Genomic DNA, 25381 nt, shown 5'->3' with positions numbered 1-25381 from the left:
AGGCCAAGGTTCCTGCTTCACGTTTTCAGTTAATTGAAGATAAGGACTGAATCTTTTTCTCTGTGTCTGCATTTGGGAATGGGGGATGTGGGTGTTTGAATAAATGAAACCAGAAGCAACACTCAGTTGAGGACACCAACCATGATGACAACCTGATTTGGACCAAGAAGATATCATGTGTGAGATCCATGATACTTACTCAATTCTTGACAATCTTCTATCTAGCTCCAGGAACTCCAATGGTGGTTTTAGTCACAAGCATCTTGTAGATTATGGCTTATTAGATTGTATTTGTCCAAATAAAGTCATATTCCACAGTTTGTAGATCATCCTATATGCATCTAATTCCACAGTGAGACATCTAGGAGATCTGTGTTACTTCCCTTGCACAGATGCACAATTGTTGATAAAAGTCAGGGCGTGACTGATTTGTTTTCTCCACCCATTGGAAGCAAACAATTTGGAAGACCACTGAAAAAAGATAAGATAAGTCGCCTGCTAAAAATCACTTTTAAATTTACAAGGAATAGTGGAAATGTTGTTCTTCTCCTTGAATTTTGCTGAAAATCGAAGGCTTTATTGGATGGTTCTGACAAGGTGGGTCATTTATCATTAAAAGGCAAGACTGCATGTGAAACCCGGGTTTCCACAGATCATCCAGCAATGGAATCTGGGCAATTCTGTGCAAACAATATTTGTGGATTTCAACTTTCAGGGGTAAAACAAACACAAATGCTCCTCCCCCTATGGGTCAGGGCGGTGCCTACGCGATGCACCAATCAGAGCACAGCTTGCCCTATATAAGGCAGCAGGATTGCCCGCCCACCCCTTGAAGGCGCTTGCGAGCTACCTGCTGTTTTGTTGGGCTCTGATGTCTGAAAAAGTTCCCGTGGACTCGGCTCAGAGTGGCCCGTCTATGGAGAAGCCTCTAATCAAGAAGCGAGGGAAGAAGATGGTGGCCGCGACGGGTATGAGTCACAAGACTTCAAGCCCTTCAGTGTCCAAGCTAATCACGGAGGCCCTGTCAGTCTCCCAGGAGCGAGGAGGCACGTCCTTGGTGGCGCTCAAGAAGACGCTGGCGGCCACGGGCTACGACGTGGACAAGAACAACAGCCGCATCAAGCTGGTGCTCAAGAGCCTGGTCAGCAAGGGCACCGTGGTGCAGACCACAGGCACAGGTGCTTCAGGCTCTTTCAAGCTCAGCAAGAAGGCCTCTCCTGAGCTCACCAAGGTCAAGAAGCCTGCTACCGCCAAGACCAAAAAGCTGGCCAAGACCAAAAAGCTGGTATTGTCCAAGGAGCCCAAGTCCCCGAAGAACACCAAGAATAACAAGAGAGGCCCGAAGCCTAAGGCAACAGTGACTCCAGAAGCTGCCCGAGGCAACAGGAAAGCTGCGGGAGCGAAGGGCAAGCCCCAGCGGAAGAGCCCAGCGAAGGCCAGGGCGGATAAACCTACAGGCAGGAGGACCAAGTTGACCCAGCAGAAGACCAACACCAGGAAGGCGGCACCGAAGAAGTAAAAAGGGCAGTCTTTAAAAAACAAAACCCAAAGGCTCTTTTAAGAGCCACTCAAGTAAATTAAAATGGCGTAACACTGGATGTTTTTGACACTACAGGTCAACCTCATTGATGGCTAACAAGCAAATTTGTGATGAGGTGAAATAAAGGGTTTTGTCACACGTGTACAACTGTACAGAGGTTCAAATACTCAAAAGTACTCTGGTATTGTCCAATACCAATATGTTAGGTTGTACACACTAGTTGGAATACAGGTATATGTGTATTCTGTAAACTTCCAAATACTTGACTAGAAATACCAGCATTGCCTGATTTGAGGCGGCGCTGTGGATAAAGCATCAACTTGGAACGCTGAGGTGACCAGTTCGAAACCCTGGACTTCCCTGGTCAAGCCACACATGGGAGTTAATACTTTCTGCTCCTTACTCCCACCCCCTTTCTCTTTTTTTTTTTCTCTCTCTCTCTCTAAAATGAATAAATTTAAAAAACAAACAAAAGAAATAGCATTATATAGTGCCCAAACGTGTCAGTTTTGTGGTTTTTAAACAAGTGCTACATTTATACTTTTATATAGTTTTATCCACATAGGTCATTTCTTATGTTGGGTGTCCTTGGACTATGTGAGGGACATAATAGAAATCAAGATGTCATAAGTTGGATTATAGGGAAATTTTTACCTCTTTATTATTTAACTTTTTTTATGCTATGAGTGACTAGCCAGTGAAACTCACAAATACAATTTATACAATCATCACATGAACAGTGAATGCTATTATCTTCATTTCCAAAGTATTATAGTTACTATTGGTATTTATGTTAGACTCATATATTGTCACATTTAAATTTTTGGTTTGATATTCTGATTGCTCTAATAAGATTGTAATTCTATGTGTTTTTATTTATGAGAGTTTATAGATGGTGCTCCACAGACAAAAAGATGCTAAACCTAAACTTTTATGGATATGTAGGCTGCACAATTGTTAGAATCTAAATAAAACATTTATAAAACAAAACTGTTTATATTAGAAAATACTTGGCCCTGGCCGGTTGGCTCAGTGGTAGAGCGTCGGTCTGGCATGCAGGAGTCCTGGTTTCGATTCCCGGCCAGGGCACATAGGAGAAGTGCCCATCTGCTTCTCCACCCCTCCCCCTCTCCTTCCTCTCTGTCTCTCTCTTCCCCTCCTGCAGCTGAGGCTCCATTGGAGCAAAAAATGGCCCGGGCGCTGGGGATGGCTCCTTGGCCTCTGCCCCAGGCGCTAGAGTGGCTCTGGCCACCACAGAGCGACGCCCCGGATGGGCAGAGCGTTGCACCCTGGTGGGCGTGCCGGGTTGATCCCGGTGGGGCGCATGCGGAAGTCTGTCTGCCTCCGTTTCCAGCTTCAGAAAAATACAAAAAAAATAAATAAAAAAAAATTAAAAAAAAGAAAGAAAATACTCAGGGCCTGAGTTAATGCCTATTTCTTGTTTTAAACAAAGTTTTGTTTTAAACAAAATTTAGTTTATTTCAATTTTCACTTATGCGATTTAGCATTCTTATCTAAGGATCATGGTAAAGATTAAAATTTATACTGTTTTTAATCTAATTTTTGGGCCTTGGTATTTAAGTACAAAATGATGCAGTTCTTTCTTTCAATTTGAGCATCTTCTTTAGATAACTCATTAGGACCTAGCCTTTCAGGGCTCATTTGTATCAGTGGGCCTCAGAGTAAAAAAATTAAATTGTATCTTATATGAAAATGACTGAGGATAGTGGATTCAATTTGTATAGAATCCTTCCCAGCCTGTGCCCTGCTTGGATATGGTATAGTTTCCCCTGAGGCTGCAGCTTTTCGGCACTAGAAATAGCCTTCACTTTCTTGACAGCAGTGGGTCACCTGGGACCCTCCTACCACAAAGGAAAAAGATGAACAACTGGACTCCTCCCACCCAGCAGCCTCCAGTCTCCCAGCATTACTCAAATCGTCTAGAACTGCCTCCACGACCCTACGTAAGCTCCTCCAGACTTTTAACACCTGGCACACATTAAGCTAAAAACAACCAAGTAAGGTTTTTCTCCTGTTCAGGGGACAGCCATTAACCCCTTTTTTTTAGCCATAAGAAAATTGGCCCTATACTAACACTCCACAATTTAACACGGTTTTCCGTTTGTCCCTAAGAGGCTTCATTTACATAGCTCTGTGTGTGTCAGGCCATAGCAATAGGCCTCTGTGTCAGCAAGGACGTCCAACATTCCGGTAAGTCCAAAGGACCTTATTCAGAATGCTTCCAAATGCACAAAATACATTTCTCTTACGGATCCAGTCGTTTTATTGGCATAGTTTGATCACGCTTGGTTTTACGTTCCTTCTAAAGGAGGCTCACTTCTTTTGCTTTGTAAAAATAAAAAAAAAATTAACATCTTAGTGTGGCAAGATGCCATGATTGTTATAGAACTGCACTGCAAAATAACAATGCTCCTACCTTCCAGCAACCTCATACAAACTGCCAGTCTGATTTTTATCTACTCAGTTAACATTTCTGCAACTCCTAACAATAGCCCATCATACTATTTTGTGGCCGGCCTTGAAAAGAACCTGTGAGAATTTATGGTTTTAATAGGAAGACATACTTCAAAAAACTTTTATAACTATATTGTACTGTTTGAATGGTCTATAACAGAAAACAAGAAAATTTTATAGTTTACATTAGGCCCAGTGAAAAAGAGGAAAATGAGCCGGGAGTCAAGGGCAGTCGAGGTGAGAGCCTTTACCGCAGGAGGGAGCTCCTCCCTTCGCAAAGGCAAAGCCAGGTCATCTGGACTGACAAAGTTAGAGACCCGGGTTATAACACTGACCCCCAGGCAATGGTAATTTACAAAGCGCTTGGCTTTGGGCTAGAGAGAGGCCCAGCCTGAGAATGGAAATTAACAAGCTCAAATTAATTATATTAAAACGCAAACCCACCGGGTGACGTCACTCAGCCCAAAGCCTAACAAGGGGGAGGCATGTGGAGTCAAGTATGCTCATTTTTCTGATGTCGCCCGGGAGAAATACATTGGAAATTAACACCCAGCCTTAATGGAAATGCTGTTTTTTTTAACCGATTTGGGTTCCTTTGGGCAGCTTATTACACCCTCGCAAACGAATCTTGTAGAAATGTTTATTGACTATTTCAGACTAAAAATTAGCTCGGTCGCGCTTGAAGAGTTCCGCGTCACTGTAAACTGCTCCTCGGCAACCACTGCCTGTGGTTGATACTTTTACAGGGGACAAAGGGCGGAGAAGGTCCCTGGCCGGGAGATGGTGGGGGTGGGGTGCCGAAAAGAAAACTCGAATTCCTGTGTATGCTGTGTATGTTCTCCAGTGAGTCCGGAACTAGTTAGGACCCCCTCCAGTTAACTTACTCCTAAAACCGTCACCTCAAAAACCCCCACTTTGCATGAAGAGGCCGAGGTCACACTTCCGCGGCCCAGCCTCTGCGCACCGACTGGCCTAAACCTGTCGGGGAGAAGGGATCGGTTTGTCTATTACTGCTGAAAAGCGAGAACAGTTATCAGCAAAACCTAAAACATATATCCGGCGGGAGAGGGTGGGTAACCACCAGGACACGTAAACCGCACACAGCTCTTTCCGAGGGAAGGTGGGCGGCCCTGAAAAGGGCCTTTGGTGGATACAAGATTAGGGCGGTAAGAACAGATAACTCAGCCGCCGAAGCCGTAGAGGGTACGGCCCTGGCGCTTGAGCGCGTAGACCACGTCCATGGCCGTGACCGTCTTGCGCTTGGCGTGCTCCGTGTAGGTGACGGCGTCCCGGATCACGTTCTCCAGGAACACTTTGAGCACCCCGCGGGTCTCTTCGTAGATGAGCCCGGAGATACGCTTAACGCCGCCGCGCCGGGCCAGACGCCGGATGGCAGGCTTGGTGATGCCCTGGATGTTGTCGCGCAGCACTTTGCGGTGGCGCTTAGCACCCCCTTTGCCGAGACCTTTCCCGCCTTTGCCGCGACCAGACATGGCTGCAGTCTTTCCGACCCCGGAGCTTTGCCGCAGTCGTTTAAATAGAACTCCTGCGGACCAGAATGAAAACAGTATGTATTCGTTGTTTACTAAATGAGGTCATCGTGGGGGTGGAGCCATGAAAAAATATTAACATTTCATCGTTTTGATTGGCTAGGGTACCTAGCTGAGGCAGAAACGGAAAGTGTCGATTTCTTTGCGTTGAAAAGATTTGCTTTCGCTTTTGTTTCACATAATTTATTTACGCGCTACTTTGTAATTTGGATATATTGTTATGCTCTAAGTCATGAAAAAGATGAACAGAGAAGTCCATTCATGTGTATTTATTCCCATTTAGAAAGTAATAAATTATGTAATGATTCCTTGGGGAACGTAGAAATGGCAAAGGAGGGCGGATTCTTAGGTGAAGGGACTTACCCTTTCAGTCCTTCCACTATCCCTGTTTAAATGGACGCCTTTTGACAGGCGAGTCTATGCCCCAGGAAGTATAAGGCTGGCCGTGAAGAAGCTCTGGCCCCTAAGGTCTTATGTTTGAAAAGAGGAAAAGGTCGACCAAGCGTTGCAAATTAAAACTGTTTCCTTTTCTTCTCTCTCTTTACACATTTATTAGCTGACTTCTTTTTAGGCAGAGTCTGTGAGTGAGGGAGCATAAAGCTAAGCGTGCACACACAGTTGCCCTGAGCCTCTCTGGCCTGCAGGGCAGGTCCCCTATCCTCCTTTATTAATCTAATGCCCTTCGACCTTCTCCTGTTTGAGAGGCAAGAACACACGTTTTGTCGAGTTGAGGATTAATTGTAGGGTAAGGCTAATACTTGATTAAGGTCATTACAAAGCCTTTTCAGGTTCTTTTCCTGAGAGGGCTTTGATGAAATTAATACTGTTTTAAACAAGGCTAAGCACAATAAAAAAAGAGAGAGAGCAGAATAGAGCAGAATGAGATCTGAATGTGGTTTGAAGCAAGAATTCTGAATTTTTTTACTTTAGCTTCCTGCCGCAATTTTTGAAAATTTCCACTGTAGGAATCACTCTAATTAAAAGGAAAAAAAGGAGGAAAAAAAAAACCTCTCCCGATGCTGGTTAATAAATAAATGCCTATTTTAGGGGAACTTAAAATGAGGCTGGCTTGAGAACGATCACAATTTATACCTCAGACTTAGGTAAAAAGAAAGAGAGAGAGAGAGAGAGAGAGGAGACCCAGGAAGGGACAGGAAGATCCAGAAGAGCACGAGAAAGTTCTGAATAGCACGTGATTTGTAGCACTTCTGAAATACTTCAGTGGTTACATTCTTCTATTCCAAATTGAGAGCTTTTGGGGCCTTCTCACTCTCTACCACCAGCACACAAGCTCAAAACAGTCCTGTCCTGTTTAAGGAAACAGTACTGAGTTACTTTGGAGAGACAACAGACCGGAATCACAAGTCGTGTTAGTGGGGCATGCGCAGAGGTGTGACCTTTGACCAGCTGCACCCGGAACGGACAGAAGCCAAGTACTCAAACACGGACCTCTTTCATAAGCCAAGGGTCCACTGTCCAGGACACTTACCATAAATGGTCAAATTCCAAGGTCCTGCAATTAGAATTTGCCGTCCAGGCTTTCGCATACTTCTTCCCCCCTAAACCCTTAAAACCGCTTAACCTAGTTCAGGAGCAAAAAACATTTGAAGCTCATTAGGTCTTTCAGCCTCTCAATTAAATGGATTTGAAGGCCATTAGAGCTCCCATCTTCTTGATTGGAGACTTCTCCATCAACAAACCTTTTCTTACTCTAGAGCCAGACCTTTTGAAGTTTGGCCTTTTGAAGCACTGGGCACATGGACTCAGTAACAATAAGAGACTTAGTGAGGAAGGGATGTTAAACATTACAGAGAAAAAGGGCAAGTTCATAGGTAAAACTGAAATCTCAAGGTGTTTTTTAATACATTAAAAAAAAAAACAATAAAAGTAGAATGTATACACTATGTTTCCTTCTTTTATATTTTCTTCTAATTCCCGGTTCAAAGTTTTTTTCCAATGACATTGACTCTAATCATGTATGCCACAAAGGAAATATTTTTTAAAAGTATGCACATTAGATTTATGTAAAAAATAGATCCTTCCACTGTGGACAGAGTACAGGTGTTGACTTGGTTGTGGGGCTTGGGAGAGGGTGACTTACTCCACAACTTGTGTGGCTTCTTGTTCTCCTTCATCCTTTGAACCTTCCTCTCCTTCTCAGAGTGAACCAGCTCCATAGCACCCCATTCATTCAGCGTGTGAGCTAAGCCCTTTCCAATAAAAACCCTGCAAACCAGTTGTGTCTAATTGGACACAAGAAACATTCAAACAGATAAAATTGATGATGTTAGCCAAATGTTTCGTAAAGATATGAAACATCCAGATCCATCCTGCGCAGAATAACTCAATCAGAATATCTTTTTTTTTTTTTAATTTTAGTCTTTATTAAAGTGTGGTTAGAAAAAGAAAAGCAAACAATGGTAGCTTATAAGAATCTTCCAGTATTTTAAAGAAAGTGTCCTATTTTAAAATGTGTGTGTGTTTACATATGTGTCCATGAAAAAGGCATCAAGCATACACAGTTATTAGATAACAAAATAAGAATTTTTACCTATAATTCCTAGCAGCCCTTAACCAACTGCTCAAAGATGACGAGTTCTGTTTTCCTTCTGTTCTGTGATTCCAGAAATTCACATAGCTGGTGAATAGGTTTTGGTTTTTTTTTTCTTATTTCCTCTCATTTTCAGGTGCTTTTCTCCACTAGTGATGACCTCCTTTCCCCCAAACCTAGCTCTCTACTACAAGGCCCTTGTGACGTGTTTGACTGTGGCCACCAGGTGGCACCCGTCTCCGCTCTACCACTCTGTAGGAGGTTTTGCCAGAGGGGAAATGAGTTACAGCATTTAAAATGCAGGGCTGCTTTGATTTTTCAAATGCAGTTGAGCTTAAGAACTGATGAAAGAGGCCAGGAAAATTAAGCTCTGAAATACTGAAAGACAATGGGGACTTAAGACTTCAGTTATAGCAAAGGAAATGAACAGGTCCCAGTTGAAGATGGTTTAAATGTGTTACTGTTGAAGGCCAGGGTGTCTCTTGAAAACTCAGCCTGTGTGAAATAAAAGCAATAGAAAACAAACCGCTGCCTACTTCATTGTAACATCTCCTTAAGTGGGGTTGAAGAACAAGAGACTCTTCCTGGTTGTCGGTTGTGAGGACAGGATGTTATATATGTAATGTGAAAAAAAAAAAAAAAGAAAATCTGTCATTGAGCTTCCAGCATGGAGGGGAAACGGTTACTGAACTCAAGGGCTTCACTGCTTGGGGTGTTCTATTCAAGAATGACACGGCTATCACAAGGTTGTTTTATTCTTTGCAGCAAGTAAGGGAGACAGGTTCACATCTGACACTCTTGTCTCCCTGAAGGAAGGCTTAGTCACATCTCATATACACCAGGACGGTGGTTAATTACATGTTGCTTTCTTTGCAGTTGGCTATACTTACCTGGTTGGGTTCTATCAAGATCATCCGGTTAGGGCTGTGTTTGCAAAATACTGTTGTACATTTTCACATGTAGCAAGAACAGAACAGTATTTAGTAAGAAATGACACCAGACCTTGGGACCCTTGTAACTAACAGAATGACCAATGTGTTACAGTTTAGATATTATCTCTAGAACAGAGAAAAACAGTGAATTCATATCATAGTTTCTTATTTTTTATTTTTATTTTGAGAGTATGTTCATTCAAGCTAGGAACAAAGAAGGGTTTAGGATAGCAGAAGTAACAGGAGAGAGCCTAGTCTGGCTGCTTTAACTCACTGAGAAATAAAAGTCACAGTGCCAGGCCTTGGCTGCTTGCTTCAGCAGTAGAGCATCGGCCTGGTGTGAGGTAGTCCCGGGTTCGATTCCCGGCCAGGGCACACAGGAGAAGCGCCCATCTGCTTCTCCACCCTTCCTCTCCTTTCTCTCTGTCTCTCTCTTCCCCTCCCACAACCAAAGCTCCATTGGAGCAAAGTTGGCCCGGGCACTGAGGACGGCTCCATGGCCTCCACCTCAGGTGCTAGAATGGCTCCGGTTGCTAAGGAGCAATGCCCCAGATGGGCAGAGCATCGCCCCTGGTGGGCATGCCGGGTGGATTCCCGTCGGGCACATGCGGGAGTCTGTCTCTCTGCTTCTCAGCTTCTCACATCAGAAAAATACCAAAAAATACCAAAAAAAGTCACAGTGACAGAAGTGAGCCAAGGGGCTGCTGTTGGCTCACTGAAGAGTCAGAGAAAAGGGAGGCTTGGAGACAGATTTTGGGGTGAGGCTGAGATAAACTGCCACTGTCCACTGCTCCCCTGGTTGCTGATCTCACACAAACCCTCAGTTTAGGAGATGCCCGCCTGAGAGAGAAGAAAGGTGTGGGCATCCTCCTGGGAGGGAGAGTGTGCCTCACTTATTATAGTTTCATAAAAATACTCCACAAAAAAAATGTAAGACATTTAGAAGCAGTATAAATGTCCCCAAAATGACATAATAAGTATAAACATAAGGTGGACAAATACATCCAGAAAAATCATGTGGCACACAGCGCAATTCATCATGCCCTTATTTAAATATATGTATTTGATGCTTTCATGCATTTTAATATAGCAATAACTGAGAGGAACACACATTATTGATAGAGTTTATCAATAATTAATGGGATGATAGTTTCAATTTCATTCCTTTTCAACTTTTCTACAGTAAGCTCATATTCCATATACTTTTATCTATCTAATTTTTGTAACCAGAAAAGAAAAAAAGAAAATTGTTAGAAAATAATTGAAATCTCCTTGCTTCAAATTCAGTACCTACCAGCAAACATTTGAACTATATTTGGTCCCTCGAGGCACTTGCCCTCTGAGACAAAAAAGCTTTGAACCACAGCTTTGCAGCCAAATGTGTGCAGAAGCATTAGGCCTGACCAGGCAGCAGCGCAGTAGATAGAGTATAGGACTGAGACACAGAAGACCCAGGTTCAAAACCCCGAGGTTGCCGACTTAAACACGGGGCCACTGGCTTCAGCATGGGATCATAGACATGACCACATGGTCGCTGGCTTGAGCCCAAGGTCACTGGCTTGAGCAAGGGGTCACTCACTCTGCTGTAGCCCCACCCACCCCCGCCCCAGTCAAGGCACATATGAGAAAGCAATCAATGAACAACTAAGGAGCCGCAAGGAAGAATTGATGTTTCTCATCTCTCTCCCTTCCTGTCTATCTGTCCTCTCTGTCTCTCTGTAAAAAAATAAAATAAAATAAAAAGCACATGCCTCCTGTCTGTATATGTTAGAACTATTTTGAACATGGAGAGCAGAATCACTGAATCAGTGTCTCCTTGCCCCTGAGGGGCCGCTTAGATAAAATTGTTTTGAATGTGCACAGCTGGGGATGGGAACCAGACTCCCAGGGGCCCCAGGAGCTCGCGGCCTAGCTTCCATTCTTCCATGATTAATACAGGAGGGCCCTGGCCGGTTGGCTCAGTGGTAGAGTAGAAGTCCAGGGTTCAATTCCCGGTCAGGGCACACAGGAGAAGCGCCCATCTGCTTCTCCACCCCTCCCCCTCTCCTTTCTCTCTCTCTCTCTCTTCCCCTCCCGCAGCCAAGGCTCCACTGGAGCAAAGTTAGCCCGGGCACTGAGGATGGCTCCATGGCCTCTGCCTCAGGCGCTAGAATGGCTCTGGTTGCAACAGAGTGACTCCCCAGATGGGCAGAGCATCGCCCCCTGGTGGGCATGCCGGGTAGATCCCGGTGGGGCGCATGCGGGAGTCTGTCTGACTGCCTCCCCGTTTCCAAATTCAGAAAAATACACACACAAAAAAAATACAGGAGACGTTGCTCCAGCTCTTGTAGGAAGATGCCACCAGGGTTCTGAGTCCAGAGGCACAGCCGTAGGGAGGACACTGTGAGGTCCAGCGCAGCCCGTAACTGACACCATCAATCACAGCGCTGGCCGGGGACCCAGACTGAGATGAACAGTGAGGCCTCAGCAGTAAGGGAGTTGGTTGCACGCTGGGGTCCTTCCCACAGACTCCGAAAGGAAGCATGGCTGAGACTATCTGCTGCTGTCTCCCCTGAATGTGGGTCCCGCTCACCAAGAACAAAGACGAGGAGACAAGAGAGGAGCATCTGGTAGCCACGGTTTTCCTTTACTGCTCATTCCGTGGGGCGGAGATGTTAATGCAGTGGGTGGGACGCATCAGAGTCAGAGTGACAGAGGCCGAGACCCGTCTTCATCCCTGGCAACGTGCTTCACTTTCTTCATTTAAAAAATGAGGATAAAAAAAAAAGAGGATAATAGCTCTCACAACAAAGAATCGCATGAAAAAAACAACAAAAATCCGCACGCTTGTAGGTGCTCACAACAAAATCTGTTTCCAGGTTAAGTGTTGTTTGGTGTCGGCCACATTATCGTCGTCATCATTTTCATGATCAGAACAAGGAAACGGGGTCAGCAGAGACCAAGCAGAACATGACGCGCCACTTCAGGTCTGGCCGACCAGAGAGGCTTGGTCCGTGCAAGGATCGTCGTTAGTCCCGGGGAAACCTGCGTGACTCCTTTGTGCACCTTGAGACAGAGGCGCCCCTCTTCAAGACACTTCCCACTCACTTTCTGGAACTGATAATAATACACACAGACAGCCACACGCTTCTGGAAAAGGGGCCTCTTCAGCATCCGCTGCGGTGCTGTGCACAGCCTTGACAGCTGTTCAATGACCCAGATCATTCTCCTATATATAGAAGACACCACGGGGTTCGGGGACAGGTCGATTATGAAATACAGAAACAGGGAGGTTTATTAAAAGGAAACTTGAATGGATCCAGGAAATGCCTGGATGTGTGTAAGGCAGTGTGCTATGAGAATGCATGTCCTGAGGACAGGCTCATAGCTTTTCTCACACCTTCTAAAGAATCCTGGTAGAAAAGAAAGAAAAGAGGGGAGGGGAGGGGAGGGGAGGGGAGGGGAGGGGAGGGGAGGGGAGGGGAGGGGACGGGAGGGGAGGGGACGGGAGGGGAGGGGACGGGAGGGGAGGGGAGGGAAAGGACCGTAAGCCCCCCCCCCCCAATACAAGGAGCCTCGCTGCAGAGGTAGGAGGAGAGAAAACACAGGTGTGTGGAGTTTGAGGCGCTGCAGGAAACCAAGGCAGGCCGTAGCTGTACACCAGGACTCCCGAGAGCAGGATTTGGGGAGAGGTCACGGTGGAGACTGTTGGCATGCAGAAACTCAGAAACCTAAATGCGGACGGTGAAGAGCAGGGAGTTCCTGGGCCAGCTTTTAGTTTGGGGGATCCAATTCTGTCCTCAAAGTGCGCCCTCTTTGAGCCTCCGACCCTTCCCGCCAGGGTCCGCCGGCTGCACTTCACTCACAGTCGGCCAGGACATAGTCCTCCGTGGCTCCTCCTGCAAAGACAAGGTGCATCGCAGGCTGGGCATCCTCTTGTCTGGACTCCCCCTTGTCCCTCCTCATCGCCCTCACCCACGCACTTCAACTCTGACCACTCCCTGCCTAAGTAAGGAACTAGATCCCCGGGATCAGTATCTGGGCTCTGAAGACACTCAGTCGCTTCCTGACCAGCCGCTTGGCCTCACGTCTCGCTTTCCAACAACTCACGTTCTGCAACTCGAAGACTGTGTCTCTCCCGGCTTCTCTCCCTTCAGTGACTTAACCGGGGCTCATGATGCAGCGTCCCAAAGGGACAGGGCTCTCAGTGAGTGGGCCTGTCTGCCCCCCTTTTCCTGGCACCGCAAAGGTCCAGGGAGTAGACATGCAGATACGGTGATAAGACCGAGCAGCCATAATGATTTATCACCTCCCACTGTGCTGCATACTGTCCCCATGTATGGCTGCTCCATCTGGGCCATCTCCCCCCATCCTCATCTCTCCTACGGGAACCCTGCTGCTTCCAGACCAGAAGCTCTTCTTGACACCCGGCAGAACAAGGTCATTCCTTCTTTGAACATCCCAAACATCAGCCTCACATCTGCCTTATTAGGACCAGAGGGGCCCTTTCTCCATACTGACCATGTCATGGATGTCATGCCCTGTTGTTGACTGCAAGTGACAAAAAGCCTTTGTAGACTCCAGGCTTAGCAAAAGGCTAAGTTCTCCCCCACTCCACCTCCATATTGGTTGTGATGCTGAGTATTTGTACCCACTTCACTGGCTTGCTTAAGTTGCTGGAAGCAATTTACATGCCCTTCCTCTCACTCTTTGTTTCTTCAGAAGTTGGTTGATTTCGCTTATGCATGGTGGGGGGATTCCTGTTCATGCTTAAGAGAGTTCCTGTTTTTGCCTCAGATGTGTGACTTTGTATCAAAGACTTATTTGCATATGGCTATATAATAAAGCAAACTGGGGCTATGGGGCACTGGGATATTGCCATCAGCATTGAAGAGGCCTCCCGGTCCCATCCCTTTTTCTTAATGAGTCTGTTTTCTTAATTCCGCACTGTTCTCACTCAAGACCTAGAACCAGCCGCGCTGGTCCGCAGCAATGCCCCAGTAAACACAGCCTCTGAGTTCTGCACCAGCTAACCTCCACGCCCCCTCTCTGCCTCAGACAGCACCTTGCAAAGCAGTTGGTGCTCAAGAGACGTCTGTTGAATCAGGAGCTATCATTCTGAAGAACGCAATCATTCCTGCTCTCACGAAGGGGCCAGGTGCTTCCAAAGACAAGAGACAGAGAAACACACACACACACACACACACACACACACAGAGAGAGAGAGAGAGAGAGAGAGAGAGAGAGAGAGTGTTTCTCAGGGATGCCAGCCCCCTCAGCCTTCCCTCTGTCCACTTCCTGCAGGAGCCTGACTATGTCCTGGGGCAGAGGTACTGAAACTTCCACATCTTCCTACTCACGGGAAGCCTGCCTTTTCCGTAGGATGCTGAACATAATTCCAGCGAAGATGATGACGCAGATAGTGATCCCACTGATGACCGCGGTGACCAGGGTGCCAGACACGGAGGGCTCTGCAACAGCACAAGCAAGGAAATGCCCATGAGTGCCAGCCGGCCCCGGGGCAGACCCTCCCCATCACGTTGACCAATGCCAGCCGGCCCCGGGCAGACCCTCCCCGTCACATTGACCAATGCCAGCGGCCCCGGGCAAACCCTCCCCGTCACGTTGACCACCACTCCATTCCACCCACAATAGGTCTTCTCAGCCCCGGGCTCGCCCGTATGTACCCCAGGTGGCCGTGAGGGGCTGCTCCAGGCCCGGGTGCTCCACCTGGCAGGAGTGTCTGTGCTCTTCTCCTGAGGGCACGGACAAAGCCACCCAGGTCTGGTAGGTCCCATCCCCATTGGGCAGCACGTCCCCAGGCTCCGCGTCTTTGGCGTCCAGCGGCTGCCTGTCCTTCAGCCACCTCATGGTGATGTTTGGGGGGCAGAAGTTCAGAGCCTGACACCGAAGAGTGGTCATGGCCGAGGCCACGTGATGAGTCACCCTCACCGAAGGAGGCACTGGACAGGAAGCAGGAAGCATCTGGTGAGGGGATCCGTCCACCCTGCCCAGGAAGACCAGGGTTTTCACTTCCCTCCTCTATGGGTGGGAAGAAGGAGACACCCTGCTGTGAGGCCACACAAGCTACAGGGACACCCAGATGGTGTCCTAAGAATGTGCCAAGATTCTGCTCTGAGGTGGCATCATGTGGAGAGGAGTCACAGCCATCTCAGCATCTTGCACTGTCCCCTGTGTCCTACCCATCCCTGCTGGCCGTCCCTTCTGTTCTCTCTTAATGCGTTACATTGAATCAGATAAAACTGCCTTTCACAGGCTTCAGAATGATCGAACACTACCACCTCCTCCGGTTCAACCCAGTAAGAATTGTAAGGAGGGGCCTCATGAGATGGCCGGCCTGCAGGGACCGTGGCCATGTTCTGTGAGCCACCCTTTAACCTACAAGGCTTCTGCTTCTCTGATGGTTGCCTCGCTGGGTGACTTCTTGCCTTGGTATTCATGTGATAACTGATACCTTTTTCCCCAAGCATAAGACGCACCTTAATTTGGGGGCTCAGAATTCGAAGGAAAAAAAAAGGTATTACGTAAAGTGATCGAACTCGAGTTTTATTCATCATAAAATTCGTACAACTCCTCATCCCTGTCAAAACTCCCTTCCATGAACTTGTCCTCATCCTTGTCGGATGATGAATCACTGTCTTCATCTACTGCCTCGTCCTCCGTTCCATCGATGGCATTTGAAATGCCACAACCACTGTATAAAACGCACCCAGTTTTTAGACCAAAGATGTATCGAAAAAGGGTGCGTCTTATACATGGGAAATACGGTATACCTGATTCCTAATAGGCATAAATGCACACAGGGAGGGTCCTTGAAGAAATCAAGAGACCAGATCCATCATTGCTCGTTGGCCGCACCCAACAAGACAATTAAAGCCAGGGGTCCCCAAACTTTTTACTCAGGGGGCCAGTTCACTGTCCCTCAGACTGTTGGAGGGCCAGACTATAAAAAAAACTATGAACAAATCCCTATGCACACTGCACATATCCTATTTTAAAGTAAAAAAACAAAACAGGAACAAATACAATATTTAAAAATAAAGAACAAGTAAATTTAAATCAACAAACTGACCAATATTTCAATGGGAACTATGGGCCTGCTTTTGGCTAATGAGATGGTCAATGTGCTCCTCTCACTGACCACCAATGAAAGAGGTGCCCCCTCCGGAGGTGTGGCGGGGGCCGGATAAATGGCCTCAGGGGGCTGCATGCGGCCCACGGCCGTAGTTTGGGGACCCCTGATTAAAGCCATAGTTCCTGGCCAGGTCACATGTCTCACTTGGAAGCTGGAGCCCTTGGAGCAGACACACGGCCCCCAGCGCCTGCCCAGACCCACACAACCGGGCCCACAGGGCAACTCCAGCACGGCAGCTGTGCCCAGCTCGCCCTCCATGTCCTCCTCCCTGGGGGATGGAGACAGAAGGGGCCCCGGCCCTACCTGGGCGGCCCAGGACCCCGGTCCCCAGCTCCAGCAGCTGCCGCAGCTGCTCGGGGCAGTCCCGTTCCAGGTAGGCCTTGTTCTGCCTGGCACGGATCTTGGTCACTTCCCACTCCAGCTTGGTGGCCCAGGCCGCAGGCTCAGCAGCTGTCCAGTTCAACGTCTTGGGGCAGAAGTCCAGGTGGTCCTCCCCGTCGTAGCCGTATTTCCAGGTGCCCCTCGTGCTGCTGTCCTCGGCCACCTCGCAGCCGAGGATCACCTGCAGGGTGTGGGACGCTGGCGACACCCCCGGCTGCTTCACTGGAACCAAAGGAGCACAGGTGCCTGTCTCCGCCACCTCTGGAGACCAAGTGACCTCGGGAAGCAAACTCCTTCCCTCCTCCCTGCCCCCGGGACCTCCAATGCCCAGCCTTGCCCCCTCCCCCCTCACAGCCCCCTACCGTGGCTCTGGTTGTGGTTGTCAATAATGGTCCAGAAGTCGACCGTGAACATGTAGTTCCACCCTTTCAGGCTCTGACTCAGCTGCAGCCACAGCGGGCTGGAGGTCCCACCCCAGGCCCACGGGGCACGGGGTTCTGCACGGCGACTCTCGTGATTGTAGAACACAAACAGCTGGTCATCCACATAGCCCAAGGCCTCAAACAGGGGCAGCCCAAGGTCTGGCTCTGTGGCGCCCATGAAGAGATAGCGCAGAGAGTGTGACCCTGGGGAGGGCAACAGGTGTCTGTGGGTGCAACAGAACTGGGAGGCGGGGGTCCCACGGCTCCTGAATCAACTCCAGACCCCCAGGCTCCTCTGGGCCTGGAAGAGTGAAAAGTGATGGAACAGGACTGTCTTCCCATCCATGGGCCCTCGCTCTGCCAAGTGTGGATGCCACCCCAGCCTGCCCAGCACTTGCCCCATTAGGACAGACTCCCCTGGAACCAACAGACTCTAGAAATCACCAAGGTGTCTCCGGCTGGGGCACTGAGCTCAGCATTGAGGACAGGAGTTGGTGCCCAGAGCTAATTAGATCTAAGTCCGGGGGAATCTGCTGTTGGGTCTTCATTGCTTCCTTCTCTGAACCCTTTCTTAAGTCCTCGTCGGCTGTTAAAGGTCGGGACAGGCGCCGACAAACAGCCCGGGGCCCACACTGTCTGTCAGTGACAGTGGAAGGCCGTCCAGCGGTGGATCCCAGTGTCTGGAACACGGCCTGGCACGGAGCCCATGCTCACTGCAGATTGACGGGTTAATAAGCAACCCCTAGATGCCCACCTCTGGCCCTGAACTCTCAACTCTTCCACCCAGCTGCCTACATGACACAACCAGTTGGGTGGCTGATGAGAATCTCAAACTTAAGTCCAAAACGGCTCCAATTTCCCCCAAACAGCCCTTTTGACTTGCCTGTACCATCTCAGAAATATCATCTGCTATCACCCTGCTGCCCAGGCTAATAGAATAAAAATAAAAGTAATTAAGCAACCGAGTCACCTTCTCTTTACGTCACACAACACGCAGAAACTTGAGGCAGGTCCTTCAACACATATCTGATAGACTACAGGCAGTTAGATAGGCAGGCCCTTCAACATATATCTGATAGACTACAGGCAGTTAGATAGGCAGGCCCTTCAACATATATCTGATAGACTACAGGCAGTTAGACAGGCAGGTCCTTCAACATATATCTGATGGACTATAGGCAGTCAGACAGGCAGGCCCTTCAACATATATCTGATGGACTACAGGCAGTTAGACAGGCAGGCCCTTCAACACATATCTGATGGACTACAGGCAGTTAGACAGGCTTAAGCACGGCCAGAACCCCAGGCCAGCTGTGGAATGTCGCCAGGGCGGAAAACCTAGGTGCCTAGCAACGGGCAGAACTAGAGAAAACAATCTTGATGGGCTAGGACCTCACCCCTACAGTGACCCCTAGCATGTCCTTTGTTCCTCCGTTTAGACTCCCTTAGAGGAGGAATAAAAGGGCTGGCTCTGCTGTGCTCTCATACAAGCCCTTGCATACTCATTCCCTTAAGCATTAAGCCTTGAAGACAAAGAGGTTCTGATCAGGACCAGACAATCTTAGGAACCAAGCCTCAGGTCTGCTGACCACAGAGACAGTGTTGGTCACCCTAGAGATAATATCCAGGCCTCAGTGGTGTGTCAGCTGTGTCAGCGCCAGGCCCGGAGAAGCAGCAAAACCAGGTGAAGTGCCCTGGCCGACCTCAGGACCCGATGCAATGACTAATGAGTCCCAGCACGGACCAGGACCAGTCAGTGGAGACCATGCCCCTGAAAGGACACACACACACACACACACACACACACATAAAGCTGATGAATATTCTAAGATCCTTCCCTGAGACCAGCCCCCAAATCCCCACCTGTAGAAAACAGGTAAGAACCTTTAAGATGAAGACCCCAGTTCTCTCTCTCTCTCTCTCTCTCTACCAATTTCCTCCCTCTTTCTTCCCTCAGGCGAGTACCTTTGCCTTCTTTCTCCTAAGCTCCAAGGGCTGTTTTTTTTTTTTTGCATCTGTAACTTGTTTTCTGGTGAGCCCACACAGCCCAGCTGGCTCACTACTTCTACCTCTGTGACTTTCTAAGTAAACTTCTTGCACCAGATTCTTGGCTCTGAATTCTTTCTCAGCCAAACTTAAGAACCAAGATCTAGCACTCACTGCCAACATATCCATAAAAGAACCCCTGCCCACACTGGCCCAGCCCACCACTTCTCCCCGGGCCTAATGCACAGCTTCCTGGCTTTCATTGTTTCTCTTCTGGGCCTGCTTTTCCCAGGACAATCTAGTTCAAAGCTGTGACAGATCATGCCATTCCTCGGCTGGAAGCCACAGGGCAGCCTGCGAGGCCCTGGGGGACTTGCCTGTCGCCCCTGTGCTGAGCCTGTCACCATTCCTGGCCTCACCCTGCACTCCTGTTGCAAAGGTCCTCGCTTTCTCCAACCCCGGATCCTTAACCAGGTGTGTGTGTGGGGGGGAGGGAGTGCATTTGGCAATGTCTGGAGACATTTTCAGTTGTCACACCTAGTGAGTAAAGGACAGGGATGCTCCTAACATCCTAAAATACACAGGGCCGTCCCCACAACCACGGCAAAATGTCAGCAGTGCTAAGGTTGTGAGCCTTGCTTCAACCCGCCTTGCTGGGTCCACTCAGCTTGCCTGGGAAGGGCTGATCCCAGTCCGTGTCACCATTCTGACCTCTGTTCAAAGTCCAGCCTGAGAGAAGAGCCTGTCCTGACCCCTGTGATGCATGTGTGTTCATGGCTCCCACTATTATCTGAGGTTCTATATTCTTTTGTTGGTTTGCTTATTGTCATCCCCTCACCCCATCCCCCCCCACACACACTGGAATGCATAATATCAGAGAGCAAAGACTAGGTTCCTCACTGTCCCCCTGGGTCCAGGAAAGCCACACGGCTGGTTGTCCTAGACTGTGAGCAATAAATTCTTCGTTCAACATCACATTCCATGGTTAAACCTCTAATGCGGCGTGGTGGTTAACACTAGCAGCTATAAAGTGGGGACATGGCCTCCGCCTCAGAAACCCAGGGTAACAGTGATCAAAATCACCAGCAAGCAAGCCATGGCTCATTCTTGTTATTTATTTTATTTTTAAATGACTTTATTTATTCCTTTTTTTTTTTTTTTTTTTTTTTAAAGAGAACCAGAGAGAGACAAAGAGAGAAGGAAGAGGAGCAGGAAGCATCAACTCCCATATGTGCCTTGACCAGGCAAGCCAGGGTTTCAAACTGGCGACCTCAGCGTTCCAGGTTGAGGCTTTTCCCACTGCGCCACCACAGGTCAGGCCCCCTGCCTCATTCTTGTCGTCTGTAAGAGTGGACACATTTTCTACCTGTCCTCCAAGTGTTACCCCGAGCCTGTGCCAAAGGGCAGACTCCCTGTTAGAAGATCGGAAACAAGGGGTAGGACTTCACTTAACATCAGAAAAGCAGATTTCTTAAATTCTCAGTAACCTGAAACCCAGTAGAATCCACATATGAACAGCTCCTAACCTCCCCAGGGCAAAGTGGCGTCATTAAGATCACAGATAAGGAGGTGATTAAACACTGAGGTCGTTACTTATGCCAGTGTTTTCCAACTGCCAGTCCGCGGACCGCCTATGCGACAGAAATTTCGTGCCTGTCCGGGAACGTTAAGCACCCTGATGTCGGTACGAAGATTATAGAGCACCGGGCCCCAAGCGTGGAAAGGCTGAAAACCACTGAGTGAAGCGCTAACCCTCATTCCTTTGGCGTCCTTTAGTTAGGCAGCACTGTTAACATTGCAACGCAACAACCCGCCTGAAAACCAGAACTTGACTTTTAGTTTCGACATAACAGGGTAATTGTATTTCCAGGCAGAGTAGCAGTCCGCAAGAATCACCAAAGTCCTAGGCAGATCCCTTTTGGGGAGCCCCCACCCCAGCTGCGCCCTGGGGTGGGACTCAGACCTCAGCGGTGGGAATGCGCAAGGCACCCCAGCTCTCCTTCACCGCGCGGCCCTCCACCCTGACCGCGCCGGGTGACCCTCGGTGAGGACTGCAGGGAATGGGGGCGGGGTGACGGCGACACGAAGCCCGGGACCCAAGTCCAAGGACCCGCAAGCCAAGCTCGGCTTCCAGGAGGAAGGAAAAGCCTGGCCCTTAGAAGCATCAGGTCAGGAAGAGAGAGATGGCTCTGAGCGCCGCTCCGCAGAGCGGGGACAGCGGGATGGGGGACAGCCCCGCGCGGAAGGCCGCGTAACACCGCCTGCGCCCCACAGCGGGGCCCTCGGGCAAGGCTGGGGAACGGGCTGCGCAGGGGCCGGCGCGCCCTGGTCCCCCCGCGTCCCCGCCCGCACTCACGCGCTTGGCCCTGCGCGGCCGCGGTCCGCACCCCAATGCCCCAGAGCGCCCCGAGCAGTAGGAACAGCGCGCGCCCGGCTCGCGGGCCCATCCCCGGCGGCAAGCCAGGACACGGGGTGGCCCGAGAGGTCACTCTGCAGCCATCGCCCAGTGACACTTCCTGGCCTCTGCGATCCTTTTCCGGCCACGGGTGGAAAGAAGTTGGTCTCCTCCTGCACTTGCGCTCGTGCTCGTGCCCGTGTCGAGGGGCACGACGTGCCAAACACCCAGGGACTCGGCTCTGTGACAGGTTTCAAACCCTGAGGGGATTGTTTCTGACCCGGGAATGGACGTTTAACGGCTTTCTGATGTAACTATTTAAATGCTGAATAATTTTAAATTTTAGTTATCCATTGTCAAAACTTTTGAGATGAGAGAGAAAGAGGAAGAGAGAGAGCTGAGAAGCATCAACTCGTGGTTGCATCACTTTAGTGGTTCACTGATTGCTTTCTCACACGTGCCTTGATCGGGGGAAGTCCAGCTGAGCCCATGACCCCCTTGCTCAAGCCCGCAACATGGGGGAGGGGGGCCCACACCACCATTGGTCAGGTTGTATTGTTAAAACTTTTAAGTTCAGTTTACTTATCTTGTTATATGAGTTAGAATAATTCAATGTGCTTATTTGGTTTGAATGAATTGAATCATAATGTCGCACTCAAGGGGTTCACAACTTGGGGTGCTCTATTCAAGAACGAGTCGTAGCTGTCACAAGGTCGTTTTATTAAGTAAGGGAGACAGGGCTTCACATTCAAAGCTCTGTCTTCTTTCAGAAGGAAGGCTTAGCCACGGTTTATGTACACTATTTGGTCAATTACAGGTTGACTTCTCTGCAGTTTCCTAAACTTACCAGGTTGAGTGCAAATCAAACTCATCAAGTTAGAGCTGTGTCTGCAAAATACAGTGTTACATTGTAATGTGTAGGAAGCCTACCATTTAGAAAGTACCACCCAACCCCTGAGACTCTTGTTTTATCTTACAGTAATATTAACAGATTAGACCCTACAGAAATATCTTTCACAATTCACATAATTTGGTTAAATTCCACAGACTTTAAAGCCCATGAAAATCACCTGAAGAAACATTAAACTTCCTGATGCCCTGCTCTTGCCTTCAGAAACTCGGGTTTAATTGGTGTGGGGGCCAAAATCATCAGGATTTTGAAAGCCCCCTTAACACACACAGCTAAACTTGAGAACTACTGCCTCAGACCTTTCAAACCCTAGTAACAAACTTAACACCTCTGACTTTCCTATAACCTTTACATGCCTAATAAATCCAATAAGGAATACCTTTTGTACATGTGCAAATTTTGACCAAGAAAATAAAAAATCAAACGTGGAAATCAGGGCCTCCGCTATAGGGGATGTGCACAGGTTTGGGCCGATGTGGAATGTTAGTGATGAGTACATTGGGGTGGATTGCAAATTACATTTTTTTTTGTTATTCCTGTATTATTATGTATTCATTATTGTATTATTTTCTATAGAAACAACTGTAAACTTACTCTTGACCCCACCCTGTATATGTGTACATTCGAGGCACATGAATTACAGTCGATCTGCAAGGCAAAGTTATACTGGAAAGACACAACAAACTCTCTAAGTCTCGATTTTTAAATCTGTAATGAGGTGATAATAACAGCTATTTTATAAAATGACATTTAGAATTAAATTTAAAAATAAAAAATGTATATACAAAACCCTCAGTTCCATGTCTGGCATATAATCAAGGCTTACCTATGTTTATTATCACACATCCTAATATAATAAGGATAATTTTCTTTTCTTTTTTTTTTACAGAGACAGAGAGAGAGTCAGAGAGAGGGATAGATAGGGACAGACAGACAGGAAGGGAGAGAGATGAGAAGCATCAATCATCAGTTTTTCCTTGCGACACCTTAGTTGTTCATTGATTGCTTTCTCATATGTGCCTTGACCGTGGGCCTTCAGCAGACCGAGTAACCCCTTGCTCGAGCCAGCGACCTTGGGTCCAGCTGGTGAGCTTTTTGCTCAAGCCAGATGAGCCTGCGCTCAAGCTGGCGACCTTGGGGTCTCGAACCTGGGTCCTTCCTCATCCCAGTCCGACGCTCTATCCACTGCACCACCGCCTGGTCAGGCAATATAATGATAATTTTCAAACAACAAGTGTTGGTGAGGATGTGGGGAAAAGGGAACCCTCGTGCACTGTTGGTGGGAATGCAGATTGGTGCAGTATGGCATTACCTCAAAAAAATAAAAAATGGAACTGCCTTTATTACACAGCAATTACACTTCTGGGAACATAGCTGAAGAAAACTGAAACTCTGATTCGAAAGAATATACGCACCCTTATCTTCACTGCAACATGACTTACAATAGCTAAGCTATTGGAAGCAGCCCAAGCACCTATCAGTAGAGGAGTGGATAAAAACACAGTGTTAGGTCCATGCCATGGAATAGTCTTCGGCCATCAAAAAGAAGGAAATCTTACCTTTTGTAATAGCATGGATGGACCAGAAGATTATTATGCTAAGTGAAGTAAGCAAGTCAGAGAAAGAGAAGTACCATAGGATGTCACTTAGATGTGGAATCTAGTGGAAAAAATAACGAGATAGAAATAGACTCATAGATGCAAAGAACACAATGACAGCTGTCAGAAGATAAGAACTTTGGGGAACTGGATAAAAAAAAGTTGAAGGGATTAAGCAAAGAAAAATAACCCATAGACACGGACAACAGTATGGTGATGACCAGAGGGAAGAGGGGGGGCAGTGAAGGGAGGTAGAGAGGGTAAAGGGGAATAAATTCTGACGGAAGAAGACTTTAATTGGGGTGGTGAAAACACAACACAATATACAGATTAGGTATTTTAGAATTGAACACTTGAAACAGATCATTTTATTAACCAATATCACCCCAATAAATTCAATACAACTTTTAAGACATAAAAATCACACATGCTTATGGACAAGAAAAAAGCAATAATAATATTATCAGTGGCATTGTTAATGTGAAGATGTTGCTCTCTACTGGGTAACAGGTCAGTCAGTATCTTCTTACAGACTGCCTATGTTGTGGTTATCTCATTTTTAAAGTAATAATATTGTAGTAAGAAACATAAAACATATGCAAGTCTCTCTCCATCTCTGGGGTCCTAATGCCTAATTTGCGAGTCATTTTTAAGACACACCGAAATGACTTCTTTATTAGAGAGTTTGTTTTTCTGTGTCTGGTCTTGTCTCTTCTCAATACTGACAGACGTGGACCGTTTCCGCCCATTCTCCTCCCATGATTTTCCCCTTTATTGTAAAAGGTAGGCACCACGAGGGCAGTTATCTGTATTTCTCCTGTTTAATAATTGTTTTAAGGAGTCCATGAACCCACCAATGCCAGCTTCTCGTCCATCTACACAATTTATTTGTCTTTTTTTTTTTTCTGAAGCTGGAAACGGGGAGAGACAGTCAGACAGACTCCCGCATGTGCCCGACCGGGATCCACCAGGCACGCCCACCAGGGGCGACGCTCTGCCCACCAGGGGGCGATGCTCTGCGCCTCCGGGCATCGCTCTGCCAAGATGAAGCCACTAGCGCCTGCGGCAGAGGCCAAGGAGCCATCCCCAGCGCCCGGGCCATCTTTGCTCCAATGGAGCCTTGGCTGCGGGAGGGGAAGAGAGAGACAGAGAGGAAGGAGGGGGTGGGGGTGGAGAAGCAAATGGGCGCTTCTCCTATGTGCTCTGGCCGGGAATCGAACCCGGGTCCCCCGCACGCCAGGCCAACGCTCTACCGCTGAACCCCGCTGAACCAACCGGCCAGGGCCCAATTTATTTGTCTTTATGAAGAGTATTTTTTCCAAAGGTCCTGGAAGCCAGCTTCCGTCTAAATTCTCTGGGCCCTCACTCCAGTATTGCAGCTTCTCAATAAAGTCTTCATCAGTTGTGCGTAATAATCATTACTTTCCTTCAAAACACTGCATATGAACAAGGTTTGCCATCTTCTGAGTCAACCCAACATTATATAATTAAGGACAGCCAGGCAAG

General features: G+C 48.0%; 3 protein-coding genes across 3 annotated transcripts; 1 reads left to right on the top strand and 2 right to left on the bottom strand.

Moving 5' to 3' along the window:
• The first annotated feature begins 477 nt into the window (after positions 1-477).
• Positions 478-1666, top strand: H1-6 (H1.6 linker histone, cluster member). Its single transcript, XM_066247028.1, has one exon. The coding sequence runs from the start codon at positions 872-874 to the stop codon at positions 1517-1519; it is 648 nt and encodes a 215-aa protein (XP_066103125.1). The 5' UTR covers positions 478-871; the 3' UTR covers positions 1520-1666.
• Positions 1667-5182: 3516 nt separating this feature from the next.
• LOC136315373 (histone H4) lies at positions 5183-5510 on the bottom strand. The gene has a single exon (XM_066246917.1). The coding sequence runs from the start codon at positions 5506-5508 to the stop codon at positions 5197-5199; it is 312 nt and encodes a 103-aa protein (XP_066103014.1). The 5' UTR covers positions 5509-5510; the 3' UTR covers positions 5183-5196.
• Positions 5511-12539: 7029 nt separating this feature from the next.
• HFE (homeostatic iron regulator) lies at positions 12540-23019 on the bottom strand. Its single transcript, XM_066247171.1, has 6 exons — positions 21329-23019; positions 16927-17190; positions 16487-16786; positions 14715-14990; positions 14388-14498; positions 12540-12926 (listed from the first exon to the last, which is right to left on the bottom strand). Exons 1-6 carry the CDS (start codon positions 21417-21419, stop codon positions 12886-12888), a joined length of 1083 nt encoding a protein of 360 aa, XP_066103268.1. The 5' UTR covers positions 21420-23019; the 3' UTR covers positions 12540-12885.
• Between the last annotated feature and the right edge of the window lie 2362 nt (positions 23020-25381).

Source organism: Saccopteryx bilineata, chromosome 11 (assembly GCF_036850765.1).
Source record: "Saccopteryx bilineata isolate mSacBil1 chromosome 11, mSacBil1_pri_phased_curated, whole genome shotgun sequence".
NCBI classification, from domain to species: domain Eukaryota; kingdom Metazoa; phylum Chordata; class Mammalia; order Chiroptera; family Emballonuridae; genus Saccopteryx; species Saccopteryx bilineata.
Note: the sequence above shows the minus strand (reverse complement) of the source record. Positions and strands in the feature narration are given on the sequence as shown.